At 43.4% G+C, this 20,180-nt stretch overlaps 2 protein-coding genes across 2 annotated transcripts in view; both read right to left on the reverse strand.

Moving 5' to 3' along the window:
- Positions 1 to 19,889, reverse strand: part of LOC135809326 (uncharacterized) — a 79,550-nt gene extending 59,661 nt beyond the window's left edge. Inside the window, exons 1-22 of the mRNA XM_065322659.1 lie at positions 19,825 to 19,889; positions 19,430 to 19,552; positions 18,890 to 19,075; positions 18,448 to 18,570; positions 16,370 to 16,525; positions 15,895 to 16,092; positions 15,552 to 15,674; positions 14,642 to 14,797; positions 13,431 to 13,637; positions 13,028 to 13,174; positions 12,423 to 12,572; positions 11,139 to 11,315; positions 9,666 to 9,791; positions 6,129 to 6,251; positions 5,576 to 5,761; positions 3,444 to 3,569; positions 3,119 to 3,274; positions 2,772 to 2,969; positions 2,453 to 2,575; positions 1,928 to 2,083; positions 1,509 to 1,706; positions 1,198 to 1,320 (exon numbers count right to left, since the gene is read on the reverse strand). Coding sequence (XP_065178731.1) covers positions 1,198 to 1,320; positions 1,509 to 1,706; positions 1,928 to 2,083; positions 2,453 to 2,575; positions 2,772 to 2,969; positions 3,119 to 3,274; positions 3,444 to 3,569; positions 5,576 to 5,761; positions 6,129 to 6,251; positions 9,666 to 9,791; positions 11,139 to 11,315; positions 12,423 to 12,572; positions 13,028 to 13,174; positions 13,431 to 13,637; positions 14,642 to 14,797; positions 15,552 to 15,674; positions 15,895 to 16,092; positions 16,370 to 16,525; positions 18,448 to 18,570; positions 18,890 to 19,075; positions 19,430 to 19,490 — 3,199 coding nt within the window. The 5' untranslated portion in view covers positions 19,491 to 19,552; positions 19,825 to 19,889. The remainder of the gene's footprint in view (positions 1 to 1,197; positions 1,321 to 1,508; positions 1,707 to 1,927; positions 2,084 to 2,452; positions 2,576 to 2,771; positions 2,970 to 3,118; positions 3,275 to 3,443; positions 3,570 to 5,575; positions 5,762 to 6,128; positions 6,252 to 9,665; positions 9,792 to 11,138; positions 11,316 to 12,422; positions 12,573 to 13,027; positions 13,175 to 13,430; positions 13,638 to 14,641; positions 14,798 to 15,551; positions 15,675 to 15,894; positions 16,093 to 16,369; positions 16,526 to 18,447; positions 18,571 to 18,889; positions 19,076 to 19,429; positions 19,553 to 19,824) is intronic.
- Positions 19,778 to 20,180, reverse strand: part of LOC135810452 (sushi, von Willebrand factor type A, EGF and pentraxin domain-containing protein 1-like) — a 30,679-nt gene continuing 30,276 nt past the window's right edge. The window contains exon 21 of the mRNA XM_065323945.1: positions 19,778 to 19,998. Within this exon, the coding sequence (XP_065180017.1) occupies positions 19,778 to 19,998 (221 nt within the window). The remainder of the gene's footprint in view (positions 19,999 to 20,180) is intronic.

Below are 20,180 nucleotides of genomic sequence, written 5' to 3' on the forward strand. Positions count from 1 at the left end.
TACAAACCGTCAGCATTGTACTCACTACACTCTGAGCTTGAGGAAACCACGCTTAGTCCTGCAAGGGAGCTGATACCTTTGTTAGTGGAGCAATAGTGGCACCTCTTCTCGTGTCGTAAGACGCAAAGGGTCGACAGTACTTCGCGTACTCTAGACCCCAGGCCTGTTGGAGGGAACACGGCATTGCCGTCTGCTGCTATGCTTGGGGGAAGAGCCCGCCTGTACTGCTGCAATGCATCCCAGCCACCGGAGCGCGGACCAAGATCGTGCCAGCATTTGGAGATCACTGATATTCACATTTGGGTGAGTGGGCTCCCCGTATTGATCTCTGTACTATATTCTAGTCTGGCAGCATTTGGAGATCACTGATATTCACATTTGGGTGAGTGGGCTCCCCGTATTGATCTCTGTACTATATTCTAGTCTGGCAGCATTTGGAGATCACTGATATTCACATTTGGGTGAGTGGGCTCCCCGTATTGATCTCTGTACTATATTCTAGTCTGACTGATTGTAATAATATTATAGAAATAACACGCATTCTTGCCGCTGTATACTTTTGATCACATAATGTAGCATATATAAGGAGCTGTTTTGCTAACACCTCGATCCGGGGAGCTCACTCCTCTCTCGATTCTCGACTCTCGGGGAGCTCACTACTCCTCCGACTCTCTCCTGCTTTGGGTCTTTTGACTGCTCAAGTGGAATTAGAAACCTGTCGTTCCGTGTGAGCTAGCTAATTTGGATGGCGACTATATTGGTCGTCTACATGGGGAGCCACTAGACTGATCTAAGCCAAGTCACAAACCCGCCAACGCGCGGCCATGACAATAGTATTTATTTAGATTAGAAACGAAAACAAGTCGTTTCTCTTCAACCCCCATCACCTCCTTGAGAAACGAACACATGCAAATGGTACATAGTATCGTTATTTTTACTTTTTTTGTACATCGATATTTTTCAAGAAATGAACAGGCGCTCAATCCGCTCCCCCTAAACGACTAGTTATTGTTTCTAAATAAATAACTATATTCAGGGATGGCCTCTAAGTGTGAATGTGTTCAAAGAAGCAAATAGGAGATCATCTAGATCTCGGTCTGATTAAGCCAACAAAGCAGGTACACATGCTGGGGTCCATTTCTAGATATCAAAGTCAATCTAAAGCGCTGGTCTCATGCAATGCGTACAGCACCTCACCCTGACAAGATGTTCCATTTCCATAGAAACCAGCATTACAAGCGCATGTGAATGATCCAGCAGTGTTTGTGCACGTTGCTGATGAGTCACAGTCATCTGTGCTAGAGATACATTCATTGATGTCTGCAATCATCGGAATAATTGTAGAAAAGAACATTACAGTATATTACATTGCACAGACACACACTTCCAACACCAGAAACATAATTATACTGATAGCGGTGAGCCAAAACTACATAGTTTGTAGGCAGCTGCCATCTATACATAAGCATCAATGACAACATCAGTAAAAGCAATAAGCAATTGCTCACCATCACATGTAGGTGGTAAGGTAAACTCTGGATTGTCATTTACAACAGAACATTGAATAGTTGTCCGGTTACTCGATAGACTGTATCCTCCATGACAGGTATACACAACTGAAGAGTAGAAGTCAGCAGCCGAGTTTGCAACAACAACGGCACTTCCATCCGCCACTCCATCCGCGATCATTGGAGTGTTGCATAAGGCTGGATGACACAAAATGAAAAACAACAAGACGTGAATATCAAGAAAACATGTAGTGCAGAGCAGGAACAAACAGTTTATTGGTATGGGGAATGAGGTTAAATGAAAAAAGCAAAACAAATGGTGTGAATAGTGAGGAACAACACAATCCATCAATCATAATTATACAGTTTGTGGACCCGAAAGGGTGAAACACATTTACGAGACATAAATTGTCAAGTACCTCTGCAGCTTCCAACTCCTTCCCAATTGCCAGTTGTTGAGTTCTTGGGGCATGTAGCTACTGAATTGCCTTCAACACGTGTATAGCCAGTTGTGCAGGTTACTTGGCCAGTAGTTCTGTTAACACCGGCGATGTTCAATTCAGTATAGGTACAACCTGAAAAATAAGAGGAATGGGGGGGGGGGGGGGGGAGAGAGAGAGAGAGATGCATTCTGGCCTATAGCTACATACTTCTAACAGAACGTGGCACCAATATTCTCTACATATTATCAAGTGGCATTCAGATGGCAGGAGGAGAAACGTCCAAAGTTAGGAGAAGCGACTTCTTCGACTTTCAAAGAAAAGTAATCATGCGATGCACCAACGCTATCATTGTGATCCCAGTCGGAAGGGTGATCCCAGTCGGAAGGGAGGGGGAGGAGGCATTTTACCGTAACAATACCACATTGTTTGGTTCAGATGGGGCAGGAGATTATACTGACTAGATATAAAATCCAATGTATACCCACTATTACACAAACTTACCCTGACAAGAGGTTCCATTTCCATAGAAACCAGCGTTACAAGCGCATGTGAATGATCCAACAGTGTTTGTGCACGTTGCTGATGAGTCACAGTTATGTGCACTGGATGCACATTCATTGATATCTGCAATAATAGGATTAATTGTAATAAAGAACATTATTTTTTAATATTTTACACTGCAAAGAAACACACACCTCCAATACCAGAAACATAGTATACTGATAGAGGTGAACCGACACTGCATAGTCGGCTATGAATTAAAAGTTACATAGGCCAGCATCAAGGACAACATCAGTAAAAGCAATAAGCAACTGCTCACCATCACATGTAGGTGGCGAGGTAAACTCTGGATTGTCATTTACAACAGAACATTGAATAGTTGCCCGGTCACTCGATAGACTGTATCCTCCATTACAGGTATACACAATTGAAGAGTAGAAGTCAGTAGCGGAGTTTGCAACAACAATGACACTTCCATTTGCCACTCCATCCGCGATCACTGGCGTGCTACATAAGGCTGAATGTCACAAAGTATGACACAAAATGAAAACAACATGACGTGAATAAGCAAGAAAAACATGTAGTGCAGAGCAGGAACAACAAGCATACATGTACAAACATATATACGTATACTTCTACATACTCCATGCACAAATTGTCAAGTACCTCTGCAGCTTCCAACTCCTTCCCAATTGCCAGTTGTTGAGTTCTTGGGGCACGCAGCAACTGAATTGCCTTCAACACGTGTATAGCCAGTTGTGCAGGTTACTTGGCCAGTAGTTCTGTGAACACCAGCGATGTTCAATTCAGTGTAGGTACAACCTGGACAAAAATGCAAGGAAAATCAACTAAAATTACACTCAGCCATCTGGCTACAGGAAGCTGAACTGGTGCAAGTTCAGACAAACTAGCTGCTGATGAAACACGTTAGTATCACAAGCAATCAGTCAGTCTGAAGCTCCTGTGCCGTGCAATGCGTACAACTCCTCACCCTGACAAGAGGTTCCATTTCCATAGAAACCAGCATTACAAGAGCATGTGAATGATCCAACAGTGTTTGTGCACGTTGCTGATGAGGCACAATCATTTACACCAGAGGGACTGCATTCATCGATATCTGCAATAATAGGAACATTAAGCACCAATGACAACATAAAAGCAAAAAGGAATTGCTCACCATCACATGTAGGTGGTAAGGTAAACTCTGGATTGTCATTTACAGTTGTGGCAATTGAAATCCGACACTTGGCATAAGGGACTACACCATGCAGTCTGCAGCCCTGCGTACGTACAGTACATGTGTTGCATACTACTTTATCTGTCTGATGACATAACTCGTACTCATCACAGTCAAGGTTCAAAAGGTGCTGGCAAAAATGAATGGGGATTGGATACCAATACTCCTTATGTGTACCATGTTTGTGAACTGTGTGTATCTACGCTGTGACCTTTCGATCCGTTTTGGATGCATACGGCTCTATTGTACAAATTAGGTGCAGTGCATTACATCATTGATGTCCATTTGTGGCGCTGTCCCCTATGGCAAGAGTCGGATTTCACTTGCCACAACTGTACAACAGAATATTGAACAGTTGTCCTGGATTCAACGCTCGATGGACTGTATCCTCCATTACAAGTGTACACTCTACCTCGCCGCCGGGCACATGGTTGGCAGCGCAACAAACGGCCATAGCATGAATGCAGTGTGGGTCATGCCGGTGGTCGCAGCCGTGAAAAGGAGGAAACCTTTTGCAAGTTACCCTTGTGCTGCATGGAGGTTACCACATTGCCCCTCGCTGGAACCAGACATGTACCCTGAACACCTAGCCTCCTGACGATCAAACTCAACACATCTGTGCTGCGTGCCTGAGGTTGTGAATGTGGTCGATGTCCACTGGCTCCCAATCAGCCATGCTAGCCAGGGCAGGGGCATGATCACAGTCCGCAGCACCTGCTGTCCGTGGAGCAATCGGTTTAAGTAGTATGCAATTAAAGGGGAAGTTAAGACTTAAATCAAATTTTTACCGCCATATTGCCAGGTGTGTCTTTACCACCATATTTATCAACCATAAGTACAGCTGCAGTGGTGTCCTCAACTTCATTATTATATTTAAAGGGGAAGTATACCCTAAAATCAAATTTTCACCAGTTGTAGTCTTCGGGGTGCTGAGTCGAATGGTCTTGGTCCGAGGAAGCTGAGACGCTCCCTTCCTACTTTAATCCCAATCGAACTCGTGCACTTCCACAGAAACTGGATGACTGCGCCCTACTACATGGGGATTTGTATGCAAAATGTCACTAAAAGCGCCATTTCGTTCTTATAAAAGCACGGATGAGGCCCATATGTTGTAGTCTTTTGGACGCTGAGTCGACTGGTTTTGGTCCGAAAAGGGTGCGATGCAGCGTTCGGCCCTTATTCCCAATCGAACATGCTTGAACAAACGGTCACGTGCTCCTGCGTACACCAGTCACCTGGTCACTGTGCCTGCAGGTTTTGGTCCGAGAAAGCTGCGATGCAGCGTTCCTCCTTTATTCCCAATCGAACATGGTTGAACAAGCGGTCACAGCGCCAGCAGGCGACAACTTTCACACCAAGGTTCAACTCGAGTTCAACTCGAGTGGCAGGACTGCACCCAAAAAAGGTCAAACAGGCTGTAAGTTGTACCCTGCAGGCACGGTGACATTTTGCATACAAATCCCCATCTAGTAGGGCGCAGTCACCCAGTTTCGGTGGAAGTGCGAGAGTTCGATTTGGATTAAAGAATAAAGTAGGAAGGGAGCGGCTCAGCTTCCTCGGACCAAGACCATTCGACTCACCACCCTGAAGACTACAACTGATGAAATTTTGATTTTAGCCTTAACTTCCCCTTTAATTCCACGTACCACAGGCTTTCCAACAAACTAACACCTACAGTAAGCACAACAACAAATCAATAACTATACTCACCATCACAAGTGATGCCACAACAACAAATCAATAACTATACTCACCATCACAAGTGATGCCACAACAACAAATCAATAACTATACTCACCATCACAAGTGATGCCACAACAACAAATCAATAACTATACTCACCATCACAAGTGATGCCACAACAACAAATCAATAACTATACTCACCATCACAAGTGATGCCACTAGTCGCAGAAGGTTTCCCGTTGGCTTGACAAACCACACTATGACCACCATTCAGCTGATACCCGGTCAGACAAAAAATGCTCAGGCTGATGTTGAACGTGAAGCTTCCCTGACTGACTGGGGTGATTAGACCGTTGGTAGGCGGCTGGGGCACTGTACAAGTTATAACTGAACAGACACACAGACAGACAACTCCTCAGAGTGCAATCCAACTAGCACAAACTGCAGTTTTCAGGCCTGCACCAATACAAACACTGATTATCAGTAAAGAGTGGCAAGTTGTATGGCGAATATGTACAGTGGTGACAGAAATGACTAAGATAAAAAAAAGATTACGAAAATCCATTCACCCGGGGCTTGCAGTTGAACAAGATCAATACAGAGCCTTGGTACTGCACATGGCCAATGTGCTAGGGCACAGACTTGTACATCACCGAGATACAGTGTAGCGGCTTGGACTATGAAACCGTGTTTTGACTTCGGTCACGTCCACACTGGATTATCTCAAGCAAAACAGATTGAACAATGATCTTACTTTCGCAATGTGTTGTATTTCCTGTGTAACCAGTCTTGCAGTGGCAGTTAAATGTGCCCATTGTGTCCGTGCAAATGGCGTCTTGATGACAGTTGTGAAGATCAGAACTGCACTCATCAATATCTAGATACATGTGAAAAGTGAGCATTCAAAATAGACATAGGCAATGAGCATTCCACACACAAGAAAAGAACATAAGGGGAACATAAATAATGAAAGCACGTCGAATGTGGTATATGTCTATGATACTATCTCATCTCTGTTACGCCTCTAATTGCTTCTTTCCTGCGCTTTCACGGTCTCTGCTAAATTGCCTTGTAAAACTGCATAAGTCTGGTATTCGTGCTGTGTTTCAGGCTCCCCGCCGCACTGCAACAGCTCCCTTGCTTGCTAAGTTATCCATACCATCACTTCACCAAGTCCTTTTACAGAAGCTGCTTGTATTTGTTTTCCGGTCTATACACGGATCTGCAAGCTCTCTCTTTCAAGATTATTTTGTATTACTTGCCCAGCCTCAGATACCACTTGCTGATCGTATAGTCACCCGTGGGCAGCTGCATAATTTACTTCGCATCCCATTCCTACCCAATCCTGCTGGGAGATGTTCTATCCAATTTCTGGGCAGCACCACATGGAACTCTCTACCTGATGCTACCCGCTCTCTAACAAACCTTGTTCATTTCAAAAAATCTCTTTCAGATCTTGATCTCACTTCACTCCATTAGCTATTGACACACGAGTACGTTCTGTCCCCTGTCCATCATCAATATTATCTACATGTACAACCACAACACACATAAAATACACTGCTGCATGGTATTTTTATAATTGTCCTGCTGACGGTCATGACATCTTATCAAATATTAATCTATCATACTATTATATTTTTCATCATAGCCTAGGAGCTGTGGCATCATTAATGATCCACAGCAAGAAGGCAGCAATGACTGTACCTATGGTGAAGTAAAATAAAGCTAACATAACATAACTTGAGGGGAACATGAGGGGAACATGAGGGGAACATGAGGGGAACATGAGGGGAACATGAGGGGAACATGAGGGGAGCGTCATCAAAGTCAATGTGTAAGTGAAATTGCCCTCCATCAACTCCAGGATAACATGCATGGCTGGATACAACTGCTATCTTCATACTTGGCACAGGTATGGGTATGAGTGCTGCCATTTTGTGGCAAAACCGATTACTAGTAGCAAGAGTTGTTTGAAATAATAAGAGCACAGTCTCTACAGTCCATTCAGAAAAAGATGGACTTCTAGCTTTTGGCCATAAATAGGGCAAACGTTGAGTTTTTTTAGAATTTTTTTCTGCAATCCCCTATGGAATCCTCTTCCAATTATGTTTCTGAAGCCTATTTCTCCAAAAAGCAAGCCATAGCAAGAATAGGATTTCGGCCAGGTTTTGCCCCAAGAGCACTGAATTGAGAAACCCATCAAAATCCAGGCCGTTTGGCACTGCCTGCAACAGTGCATTGTACGGTTCGAACCCCAGTTCAGGTACCCTTTTGGACCCTTTTTCAAATTTCAAATTTCACAGCATGCACTGCACTGTGTGCGATAAAATCTTGAAAAATCGCCTAATACGGGAGCTCGCCAGAGCCAGGGCCCATCTTTTTGTGAATGGACTGTAGTAGTAGCGCGGGTCACAATTGGAATATGCAAAAGTATATTGGCTGCATATAAAACAGCAGTACAGCATGCCACTCACATACATGTGTTTGTAAGGAGGTTTTCGGTCTACTACTTCCCACGCCATTGTAAAACATCAGTTTTGACAATATTCCTAAGTGTGGGGAGAAAAGCAGTCTTGATATGGGTAGTTACGCCTATATAGACTGGAGTTGGCTTGATAGTGGAGGATTGAAAACGAGAGAGCTTGGAAGCTCAGGGCCCTACGCTATGCTTTTATGCTTTTTTGCCTAGCTCATCGTACATGTTATAAGAACTGAGGCAAAAGTATTTGCAGAATTTATTGCGGATTGTTATTTCTCTAATAATCATCTTCTTTTGGTTTGCTCCTTCTTTTCTTTTTATCTCCTTATACTGTAAATCAACAAATTTTGGCTGATGAGAAATAGAAACCTCTCTATTAGAGAGGTTAAGATGCACGTTATTTCCGACGCGACGCGCAATTTCACGTCAAATTTGAAATCGATAAGTATTTTTGCTCTCACATGCATCCATTGCTCAATAAAGCATCAATTTTCTCTATGACAAACTTTGGCCTGTGATTTACTTTGGCCGGTTGGTACCAAGCGGCGAAATCAGCGAAATTAAATCGCCAGCGAAAATTAGTTGATTTTAATACAGTAATCGGATTTTCTGGGATTTGTAGTAATACATGTACATTGACCTGTTGAGCCAATGACGACGCCGAATGCATGGTTGCCTGTGGAGCACATTACATAACTTAGCAGTCTCCTAAAATACGTATCCTGTCCGACTGCAAAAGAGTCTGCAGATTTAGTTTTTCTGCGCGTCGACGGGATGTCTGCGACGCGAAAGTTCAGCTCGCGTTATTTGGCTCGCACGTCGAAAAATCAACGCGAGTGACCTGCTGCTCACGTGGAAATTTGGACATTACATAACTTTACAGTCTCCTATAATACGTATCCTGTCCGACGGCAAAAGAGGCTGCAGATTTAGTTTTTCTGCGCGTCGACGGGATGTCTGTCCTGACGTTCACTGGGACCGGCGCTGACTCTGCCGATCACAGGCGTTCTGGACTCGACAGGATGTCTGTCCTGACGTTTCCTGGGACCGGCTTAGACTCTGCCGATCACGGGCGTTCTGGACTCAACGGGATGTCTGTCCTGACGTTGCTGGGACCGGCGGACTCTGCCGATCACGGGCGTTCTGGAGTCGACGGGATCTCTCTTCCGACGTTTCCTGTGACCGGCGCTGAATCGCTCGTTCACGCTTATTTTGGAGACGACTCTCTTCCAAAGTACATGTATATTTATGCTGACGCTGTTTATGCTGACGCATCCTATCACCTATTCGGCGTCTATTCTAATTTAATTTCCTCCTCGTCTCACTATTTCTTTCCAAATCTCCCTCTACATCAGGGAGTCGTATACATAATACGACGAATATTGGTACGGTACGGGATAGATACAGGAGCCCGCAAATATTGTGGACAGCTGATATGTACAATCCTGTAGAGCCTTTGTAGTCACAGATACGGGACAGATACGGGATAGCGCCAGGCGTGACACAAACAAACAAACAAACACACAAACAAACAAATACCAAATTAAAGCTGTGTGGACCCTGGCTAGCGCCAGACGTTACTGAAGTAACGTCTTCTGCATAGCTACGGGAATTAAATAAAATAGTAGCACCGTCTCTAATAGGAGCGCAGGTAGAGCTGTCGCTGAAATAAAAAAGAGCCCTGGGCTCTTTAATATCAGAGAAAATACGGTAAATATATTCCAGGCAACAGGTCAGTTGCATACCTAGGGCATGAAGCACCTACTTCCAAGTAGATGTAGCACCAACTTACAGTCCCAATACACTTACTCTCACAGTAGGTTCCATTTCCAGCATAGCCGGTCAAACAAGAACAGGTATAACTCCCCACGGAGTTGTTACACCGTGCATCACGGTGACAATCATGAAGAGTCTCGTTGTTGCATTCATGAATGTCTGACAACGCGTAGAAGGCAGTAGAAACAGTCAGGTCATGATACAACACTACACATGCAGCGAAAAGTAAGAAATAAAGAGAAAGAGGTTGTGACTTTTAAACGTGTTGTATGCTAAAGCAATCAGACAAGGCATCCTGCACATAGACTTGCCGGGGCTCGGGAGGCTGAGGCTGAGGTGCGGAACAGCGGTGAACAGCTAGACCACCCTTGCTTCGAAACCAACGCCCACAATTTCCACAGTGGCAAGCCCCTCGCTGCTCAGCAATCGGCTTTGCCCGCTCAACCACACATTTGTGGCGAGCACGATTTCCAGGGCGCGAGAAGGACCGATTGCAATCCGCACATACCACTGGGCAAGGCTGAGGCACATTCTCCACAGGCTCGGCGTACATAGTTCGCTAGTCAGCACGGGACTCACAGGCAATAGGGTACCATTCCTTGGCGAGGCCACGAACTCTTAGGTCGGAGACAACGCAATCCTTCCAGCGCTTGCGAGGGCCATGTGCTGGGCGACGTGTGGGAAGTGAGCCAAACAGGATCTGTCTCGGCATCCGGCTACTGTTCATCCGGACAACATGGCCCAGCCACTCTAGGCGACGCTGTGCAACCTTCACGCAGATGGTATCAGTGTCACCCCACATCTCCAACAGTTGGGCGTTGGTCGTGTCATTATGCCAGCAATCTCTGCGGGGCACACCCAAGATGGAACGGATGCACCGCATATGGAAGACTGACAAGCGTTGGAGATCGTGTTGCAATGGTGTCCAACACCCATAGAGGAGGAGCGACAGCACACATCCATTAAACACACACCTCTTGATATGCAAATCGAGGTCAGAATTGCTGAAGATGGTTCCTTGCAAGGCGCCACAAGCACGAGAGGCATGCGCAATCCGAGCAGTGATGTCCTGTGTCGACCGGCCACCGCGATGGATGAGAGATCCAAGATAGCGAAACTCCGCACACACACACACACACACACACATACACACGCAATTTCAATGTGCAAAGAACTGTCATATTTCCATGCCCATGACAGTAGCTTGAAAAGCATGCAAACTCCAAAGATCTTGCCGACAGGCATCTTTTCTTGCGGACAATAGAAAGGTTCCGGAAGTACTAATTATGTTAGTAAAAAACGTAATCGATCTACGGAAAGTCTTACGTGCACTTGCATGCAAATCCGTGTTCCGCCATACATAGCTTTCACGTAGCTGCCCATGGTAACTAACTCCATACGCGACAGTGTACGACCTTTGGGAGAGAGGCATACATGTATACCCCAATCCACTTACGAAGTACAAACCCCTGCATATCCTTAAGAACTACATTGAACTACACTCACCTTGGCACACGGGGGCCGCGGCTGTAAGACTTCCACTATCATCACAACGAGAGCTAGGCTCACCAACCAAACGGAAGCCAGTATTGCAGGAGTAAATTACGCTCTGATTAAAGTTAATTGTCGGCGGAGGTGGACTGACACTACCATTTGCAGGTGTAGTAGTTTGACATACTTTGACTACATAAGAAAACATCAAAAGCAACAAAATACAGTAAAAAATCATTAAGATAAAGTCCATAATCCATGTTATTTCTTGGTTATACTCCAGGGCCTTATATCTAAATGATGTGTAGTCCGATCCTTGGAGAGCTGAAAAAGTACTTACTATCCGAGGCATTTCTTATCCAAAGTTGAATCCTACGGTCCCTCCAAAACGATACATGTGCAGTATGTTAAAATGCTCAAAATTATTTTTTGCACTCAGAAAGACACGTGGCTAGTGCCACAAAACCAGATTGGCTGCGCTGCAAACAGCCTCCTCTGTACGGTCAACATACACAGGTGTAAAAAAACACCAACTAGTATGTAGTAAGAGAGGCCAGATCTATCAGGATCTGCTGAAAAGTCGTCATACACTACCGTATTTCCCCGTAAGTTAGTACGTACTAACTTTCGAACTTAGCAGCCACGTGAGTACTAACTTTCGGGGTGGTACTATCTTTCGGGGAGTACTTTTTTATCGGGGGTAAATGACACACAGTGGGAAGCCTGCGCAACTCTAGTGTCTGTGCTTATGATGCATGTATTGTATGGTGTCTGTACATGTAGGACGGGTACGAACTTACTATCTTTCGGGGGGAACTGTCCTTCGGGGTGATAACCTCTGCAGTGGAAAGTGTGTTTTTTATAGGAGGGTACTAAGTCATTGGGGAGAACTAACTTACGGGGAAATACGGTAGTTCCACGTATTATCAGAGTATGTCGTACCCGTGAATATTTATACGCACTTTACATAATAAAGTGCGTATGGTAGGAAAATCAATTCGATGGTAAAGGACTGTGCCAACCATGTGTAAGTCTTACCCGGGTATGCACTAATAGCTACAGGTGTTCTGAAACCAAACAGCAAAGCAGCCGCATGGTGGATGAAAAGGCACAAAGGCATGAAGTCTGTTTTGCTTCTACTGCCCAAGGCCAAAAGCTATCAAAAATTGTCAAGGTTACTATCATATGGACTGAACTCGCATGGCATGAACCGGGCTTATAGACAGATTCAATCTTGCTATGTAAGAATGTGCAGAAAGAGCCTAAAAGCAGATATGCTGGGAAAGATATCCAACTTACTTGTGCATGTTGGTGCATTCTGCCACAGCCCACCAGTGTTGGTACACGTTTGAGCTGTTTGGCCTGGAATGTTCTCATAACCAGTAACACAGGTTACAACTCCAGTGGTAAGAATGGAATCAATGAACTGCCCTTCTGGAATCTTGCAAGCTATAGCAAAGAATGAAACAAAATAATGAAGAAAAACATTGCTGAGGATTCAAGAAGAGGCCTTCTCCATCTTGCCCATGAGTGCGAACACTCTCAGATTTCTTCATATACCAGAGAACATCAGTTGCAACAATTTACAGGACAGTGAAAAAGGCTGCAGTTGCAGAAATATTCATCGCACCGTCTTCCCCAGTCTTGGTTACAACAGTACAAATGGGATTCTTACAAATGTTTGCCCCTGAAAGCATCATCAGGAAGGACTTTGACACAGAGACTAGTAACATAGTTCAAAGGTAGAAATAGACATTGCACGTAAGTGACAATTCACACAGGTGACGATACCAGTAGGGCCCTTAGGGTGATATCCAGCAGAAAACAGCACAAACATTAGTAGCAAAAACATTACGTAAAAGCATTGAAAAAATCGTATGGCCAAATGGGCAAAAAACACATACCTTGACAACTGCCAATGTTCTGCCAGGACACAAACGCATCTTGGCAAACAGGCAGCGACCCATTGTAATAGTATCCATCGTTGCATGTTACTGTGCCACTAGCTGACACTGAGGCAATGTTGTGACCACTACCATCAACCGTACAGGCTAATCATAAACAGAAATCACAAAGAAGGTGTAAACACACATGAGGAAAGCTAGCAAAACACAACCAGCACAGGACTATTATCAAAATACACAAGCATTGCAGGTGCAAGTCAGCACCATTTCAACAAGTCTCCAACAAATCACCTCTAACATGTTAGTGCACTTGAAAAGTAAATCTCTGAGGTACACATTCTCACATGTGCATATGTAACAGCAAACAAGTAGGCCAGCATGCAGTGTGCAGCAGGAGTCATACCTTGACAAGCTGGTATTGATCCAAAATCAGCGACATCACTCGAGACGGAACAATTAACAAGCGTGTTGCTCGTGCCTGTTGAAAGCCTATATCCCTGATTGCAGTTATACACAGCTGAAGAGTACAAGTTTGCTGAAGAGTCAGAAACAGCAACTTGAGTTCCATTCACAACACCATTGGTGATTGCTGCTGGCTCGCTGCACAAAGCTGCAAAGCACAAAGATTGCCCGAATACATGCCATTAATAATAATAATTATTATATTGCAGTACAATGGTCCTGATTTGAACCTCAATTTTCCGGCAAGTAACTTCTAACTATCCAAAACTGTATATTAAACCCAATATCATGTATGTCAGATTGAAATAAGCAAGACATTCAAATTAAATTTGAAAGCATTGGGACACCTTGAAACTTCAAATTCAAAGGATAAATCAGGGAAGTGAACTGTCCAGGTGGGGTTGGCATTCCTTTTCTCTTTTCAGACAGTTCACTTCCCCGACAGATGCTTCGAACCTTCAAACTAGACCATACCGTATTTTCCGGAGTATAGTACGCACTTTAGATGTGCTATTTTAGGCCCTAAATCGCAGGTGCGCACTATGCTCCGAATATGAAATGCATGTACTTCAAGAGAGACAGCATAACAATGGACAAGAAGGAGCAACTGGTAACTTTACAATGACAGCCGTGACTGTAGTATACACGTTCTAATGGCTACTACTCAGAAGCCTCACAGATAAATAATGGAGTGATCATATGCAATTATTTAATCAAAACGATGGCTGGATGTTACAGAAACCCCTGGAAACAGGAGCTGGACGTTGCAGGAACCTCTCATTTCGCTTCACAAGAGACTCTCAAAGTGAAAACAGCCGTGGGAATAAGAGTGGCTAAAACTGAGGGAGGCAAAAATACAGTGAACTCGGCACGGTAAGGAATAATCATACCTGCATACCATTAAAACCAATAAGGAATCATACCTGACCATTTACACCAATAAGGAACCATACATGACCATTTACACCAATGGAAAGAAGAGAAACAAAAAATAAGTTACCGGCAACCCCCCACATGTGTGCTACTCTCTTATGTAACAAGGAAGAGAAGGACGATAAAATATACCTCTGCAGTTTCGAACTGCAGTTTCATTTTGAAAATATTATTGGTAACTTTAGCTGGCCCCTAAATACATAATAAATTGTCAAGTACCTCTGCAGCTTCCAACTCCTTCCCAATTGCCAGTTGTTGAGTTCTTGAGGCATGTAGCAATTGAATTGCCTTCAACACGTGTATAGCCAGTTGCACAGGTTACTTGGCCAGTAGTTCTGTTAACACCGACGATGTTCAATTCAGTGTAGGTACAACCTAAACAAAATGCAAGTAAGGCGACGTGGAGACAATAGTCTTAATAATGCAATTGTTAGGTGCCTCCTCCCGTACAATCTTACCTACAACCTTTCCGAAGCTGGCCGGCCTGCATGTACCCGTACTACGTCATACTCACCTTTCGTTCCGTTGGCCTGGGTAGCTACTTGCGCGCCCATGTTTGCCATAGCTACCCAGGCCTTTTATATTGGGCTGTCCGTTCTAATGTCTGGAGAAGATGTCGTCAGTCGTCCTTCTTCAGACTCAACACAATGAATAAAACTACAGGCGCACTCATATCACAATCTTAGCAACGAATAAATTTTTCCAGGACATTTTCTCGTCCCAATTATCAATGGAAACTCGTGACTGAAGATAATATCAAAATAAAAATATGATTTATGCACTTAGAGTGATAAAAACAAGGATACGAGTAAGAAAGTAGCACACAATTGATAAGAGTATAATACACTGGTTACTGAGGGTTTCCTTTGATCATTGGGACGAGAAAACGTCCTGGAACAATTTATTCGTTGCTATGTTTGTGATATGAGTGAGCCTATAGTTTTATTCATTGCATTATCGAAATACAAGAAAACTACACTCACCAATCTGGTAAGAGAGAGCAGAATCGGTGCAACAAAGTTCAGACAAACGATTAACTGCTGAGTAACTGCTGACGAAAACACGTTAGAATCACAAGCAATCAGTCAGTCTGAAGCTCCTGTCCCATGCAATGCGTACAACTCCTCACCCTGACAAGAGGTTCCATTTCCATAGAAACCAGCATTACAAGCGCATGTGAATGATCCAACAGTGTTTGTGCACGTTGCTGATGAATCACAGTTATGTGCACTGGATGCACATTCATCGATATCTGAAATCATAGGAATAATTGTAAAAAAGAACGTTATTTTACACTGCACAGAAACACACACTCCAACACCAGAAACATAATTAATACATGTATACTGATACAGGTGAACCGACACTGCATAGTTGGTAGGCAGCTGCCATCTACAATGGAAATTTGGCTATGAATTAAGTTACATAGGTAAGCACCAATGAAAACATAAAAGCAATAAGCAATTGCTCACCATCACATCTAGGTGGTAAGGTAAACTCTGGATTGTCATTTACAACAGAACATTGAATAGTTGCCCGGTCACTCGATAGACTGTATCCTCCATTACAGGTATACACAACTGAAGAGTAGAAGTCAGCAGCCGAGTTTGCAACAACAACGGCACTTCCATTTGCCACTCCATTCACAATCATCGGAGTGCTGCACAAGGCTATATGAAAAAGCAAAAAGGCGTGGATAGTGAGAATGATGTGAAAAGTCCATTGCAGCACCATAGTAGGAAAATGGTGAATAAAACACACCTGACAAGATGGCGGTAAATACTCAGACACCCAGAAGTAACTAGGCATTCTCCGTCTGCATTCAATAGTTATTTCAAAACGATACTCCTTCAAACCCACCCACCCCCAAACGAAAACTTTTTCGTTTTGAAAATATTATTGGTAACTTTAGCTGGCCCCTATTATACATAATAAATTGTCAAGTACCTCTGCAGCTTCCAACTCCTTCCCAATTGCCAGTTGTTGAGTTCTTGGGGCATGTAGCAACTGAATTGCCTTCAACACGTGTATAGCCAGTTTCACAGGTTACTTGACCAGTAGTTCTGTTAACACCGACGATGTTCAATTCAGTGTAGGTACAACCTGCAAATGATAAAGACCAATGGAAGTAAAATTTACACGTATCCAGCTGGCAAGAGAAAAGTTGATGTAGAATTATTGCAACAAAAGATTAGACCAAAGAGCAACTGCTTGCAGAAATACCTTAGTGTCACCAGTAAGGGGCCATCAGTAAAATAACAGTATTTATTTAGAAACGAAAACCCTCCTCCCTGATATTTTTTCCTTTTTTTCTGGTCGTGCTCAATCCGCTCCCCCTAGACGACTATTTTTTCGTATAGTTTTGCTCTCCCTAGCAGACACAACAATTCTTAAAGATACAACAATGCTTACAAATCGTTTAAAAACCTCTAGCTTTCCAAACAATGTCCGTATTCTCACGGCAGATGTGGAATCACTTTACACTAACATGAACTGGCATGACACTATAGCTGCAGTCGATTCCCTGTTAGTCAACCACCCACTTCGAAATCTCTTGTTAGATCTGTTAAAGTTTGTTCTAGAAAACAACTACTTCATTTTTGATAACATTCTATACCACCAAGAGTTCGGAATGGCCATGGGTACCCCAATGGCCGTAAATGTGGCCAACGCTTTCCTTTTCGTACATGAAATGAAGTCTATTACCACATTCAAGTCATCCATGCATTTATTCAATAGATTCATTGATGATCTTATCTTAGTGATCGAAGAATCTGCTAATTTAGCAGCTTTGCAAGCGTCTCTCTACAGTGAGCTTCCAAGTATCAAATTAAATTGGACATTGCCCTCGGACTCTTGCATCTTCCTGGATCTGGACATTTTCAAAACATCTAACAATGATCACTGTGTGTTTGAGTTTCGTACATTCCAGAAACCTCGCAACGCATACCTTTACATACCATTTATCTCCGATCACCTAAGAGCTAATCTGCGTGCTTTCATCAAGGCTGAGCTGCTGCGTTACAACAGAACAAACTCAAGACTTGCTGACATTCAACATGTAAGATCTTTGTTCTGGAAACGTTTACGCAGAAGAGGTTATCCTCCGCAATTTCTGGCTAGCTCATTCACTGATGTTTTGCCTACTGTAATGAATCATGCTATAGAAAGCAAAACTCCCAAGCCTAAATCTGATACTATTGTATTTACTACTCAGTACCATCCGCATTTCATTACTAATGATTACAAAGCTCTCATTAAACAATCCTTTATGAAAGACGGGAAAATCTTTTTCAGGAGAACTAAGCAATTGTTCTATTAATCTTGTACAATTTAGATTCCTCTACTACATGTAGTACTAAGCTTACATTCTATTGTACAAATCACTGACACTGGCAGAGCACAGCGCTCTGCGTTTAGGTGGGAACCAGAAATTTCTGGTTCCCACCTAAACTTTCCCGCCCATTTTTTCCCGCTCTTTTTTGATTCTGCATGATCTTGACTCTGTACAAACATTCTGGTACTATGACCGCATATTTTGACCCCCAGTCTTACGTTTTAGTACATTAGTTCAACTTGTACAACTTTTTTGACATTTGTTACACTTGTCTGCAACTCAAGTTATTGCGACTTTAAACTTGCTTGATAGCGCATTTACCGCCCAAGCACCCATCTGGCACATAGAATCAAGCCCTATATAACTACCAGTCTTTATTCATATCATTTCATCCTTGTCTCTGACGAATCCTTACAGGCAGAAACGCGTAAGATTAATGGATCATAACTATATATAAAGACTTGACCTTGCTGTGTGTGTGTGTGCTGTGTCGGAGGACCTTACATCCTACCACATTTACGGATGGCGCCTAAGTGTGAATGTGTTCAAAGAAGCAAACAAATCCTGGGAGATCATCTACATCTCGGTCTGATTAAGCCAACAAAGCAGGTACACATGCTGGGGTCCATTTCTGGATATCAAAGTCAATCTAAAGCGCTGGTCTCATGCAATGTGTACAACTCCTCACCCTGACAAGAGGTTCCATTTCCATAGAAACCAGCATTACAAGTGCATGTGAATGATCCAACAGTGTTTGTGCACGTTGCTGATGAGTCACAGTTATGTGCACTGGATGCACATTCATCGATATCTGAAATCATAGGAATAATGGTAAAAAAAAGAACATTATTTTACACTGCACAGAAACACACACTTCCAACACCAGAAACATATACTGATACACATTATACTGATACACATGATGATCTTATATACTGATACAGGTGAACCGGAACTACATAACTAGTACCAAGTAACGATATATTCCGAGCAGCTGATCTCATTTTTCCTCTGACCATTTGCAGGTTTCCTGGTCCAGGAGAAGTCATAATTCTTTGTTGCCATTCATCAGCAGAGATATATGTTGAGTGGCAACTGCTGATAATCCATTTGTCTTCAACTATACTCACCATCACAAGTGATGCCACTAGTCGCAGAAGGTTTCCCGTTGGCTTGACAAGCCACACTATGACCACCATTCAGCTGATACCCGGTCAGACAAGAAATGCTCAGGCTGATGTTGAACATGAAGCTTCCCTGACTGATTGGACTGATTAGACCGTTGGTGGGCGGCTGGGGCACTGTACAAGTTATAACTGAACAAACACAACAAACATTCTACTTAAAAAAAGTGTAACCAAATATTGCACAAACTGCAGTAGTCAGATCTGCTGAAAGTTGTTTCAGTACTATCATGTGAGGTCTACAAGCACATGTAAAAGGAGCAAACATTCATAAAAAAATATCAGGCTTTCCAACACCATCACTGGACCAAAGGAGGACAACGGCTTTCCAACACCATCACTGTGCCAAAGGAGGACGCCAACACATATCATGTGTTTCGCATAGAAAAATGCATTCATATGCGTTAGTCCTTCTTCACAACAGTCTGATTTGACGCAATGTCAGTGAAACCTGTGAGGGAACAGTCTTGCCAGAAAAGATCTTACTTTCGCAATGTGTTGTATTTCCTGTGTAACCAGTCTTGCAATGGCAGTTAAATGTACCCATTGTGTCAGTGCAAATGGCGTCCTGATGACAGTTGTGAAGATCTGAACTGCACTCGTCAATATCTACACATGAAAATTGAGCATTCAAAATAGACATACGAGAAGAAACACACGAGTGCAGAACAGCAAAGACTATTAGTGGGTTGTCAGATCGCAGCAATTACCAGGTAAGACATGCCATAGTACATGTGTACCTAAACCTGTAGAAGGATCATCTTTCCCACTCACACACACACGCGCGCGCGCGCGCGCGAATCATAGCTTGCACATGGCTGCTAGACCTCCACTTCATACCAAGTAGATGTAGCACCAACTTACAGTCCCAATACACTTACTCTCACAGTAGGTTCCATTTCCAGCATAGCCGGTCAAACAAGAACAGGTATAACTCCCCACGGTGTTGTTGCACTGTGCATCACGGTGACAATCATGAAGAGTCTCGTTGTTACATTCACGAATGTCTGACAATGCGTAGAAGGCAGGAGAAACAGTCAGGTCATGATACAACACTACACATGCAGCGAAACGTAAGAAATAAAGAGAAAGAGGTCGCGACTTTAAACGTGTTGTATGCTAAGGCAATCATCATCAGACAACTGATAGTAAGACTGGAGACTAATCACACGCCAGTCTTGGTGCTGAATAGTTAAACTAAGGGGTACAACCAAACGTTCATTGAGACGTTCAATTC

Source organism: Sycon ciliatum, chromosome 2 (genome assembly GCF_964019385.1).
Source record: "Sycon ciliatum chromosome 2, ocSycCili1.1, whole genome shotgun sequence".
Classification (NCBI taxonomy): Eukaryota; Metazoa; Porifera; class Calcarea; order Leucosolenida; family Sycettidae; genus Sycon; species Sycon ciliatum.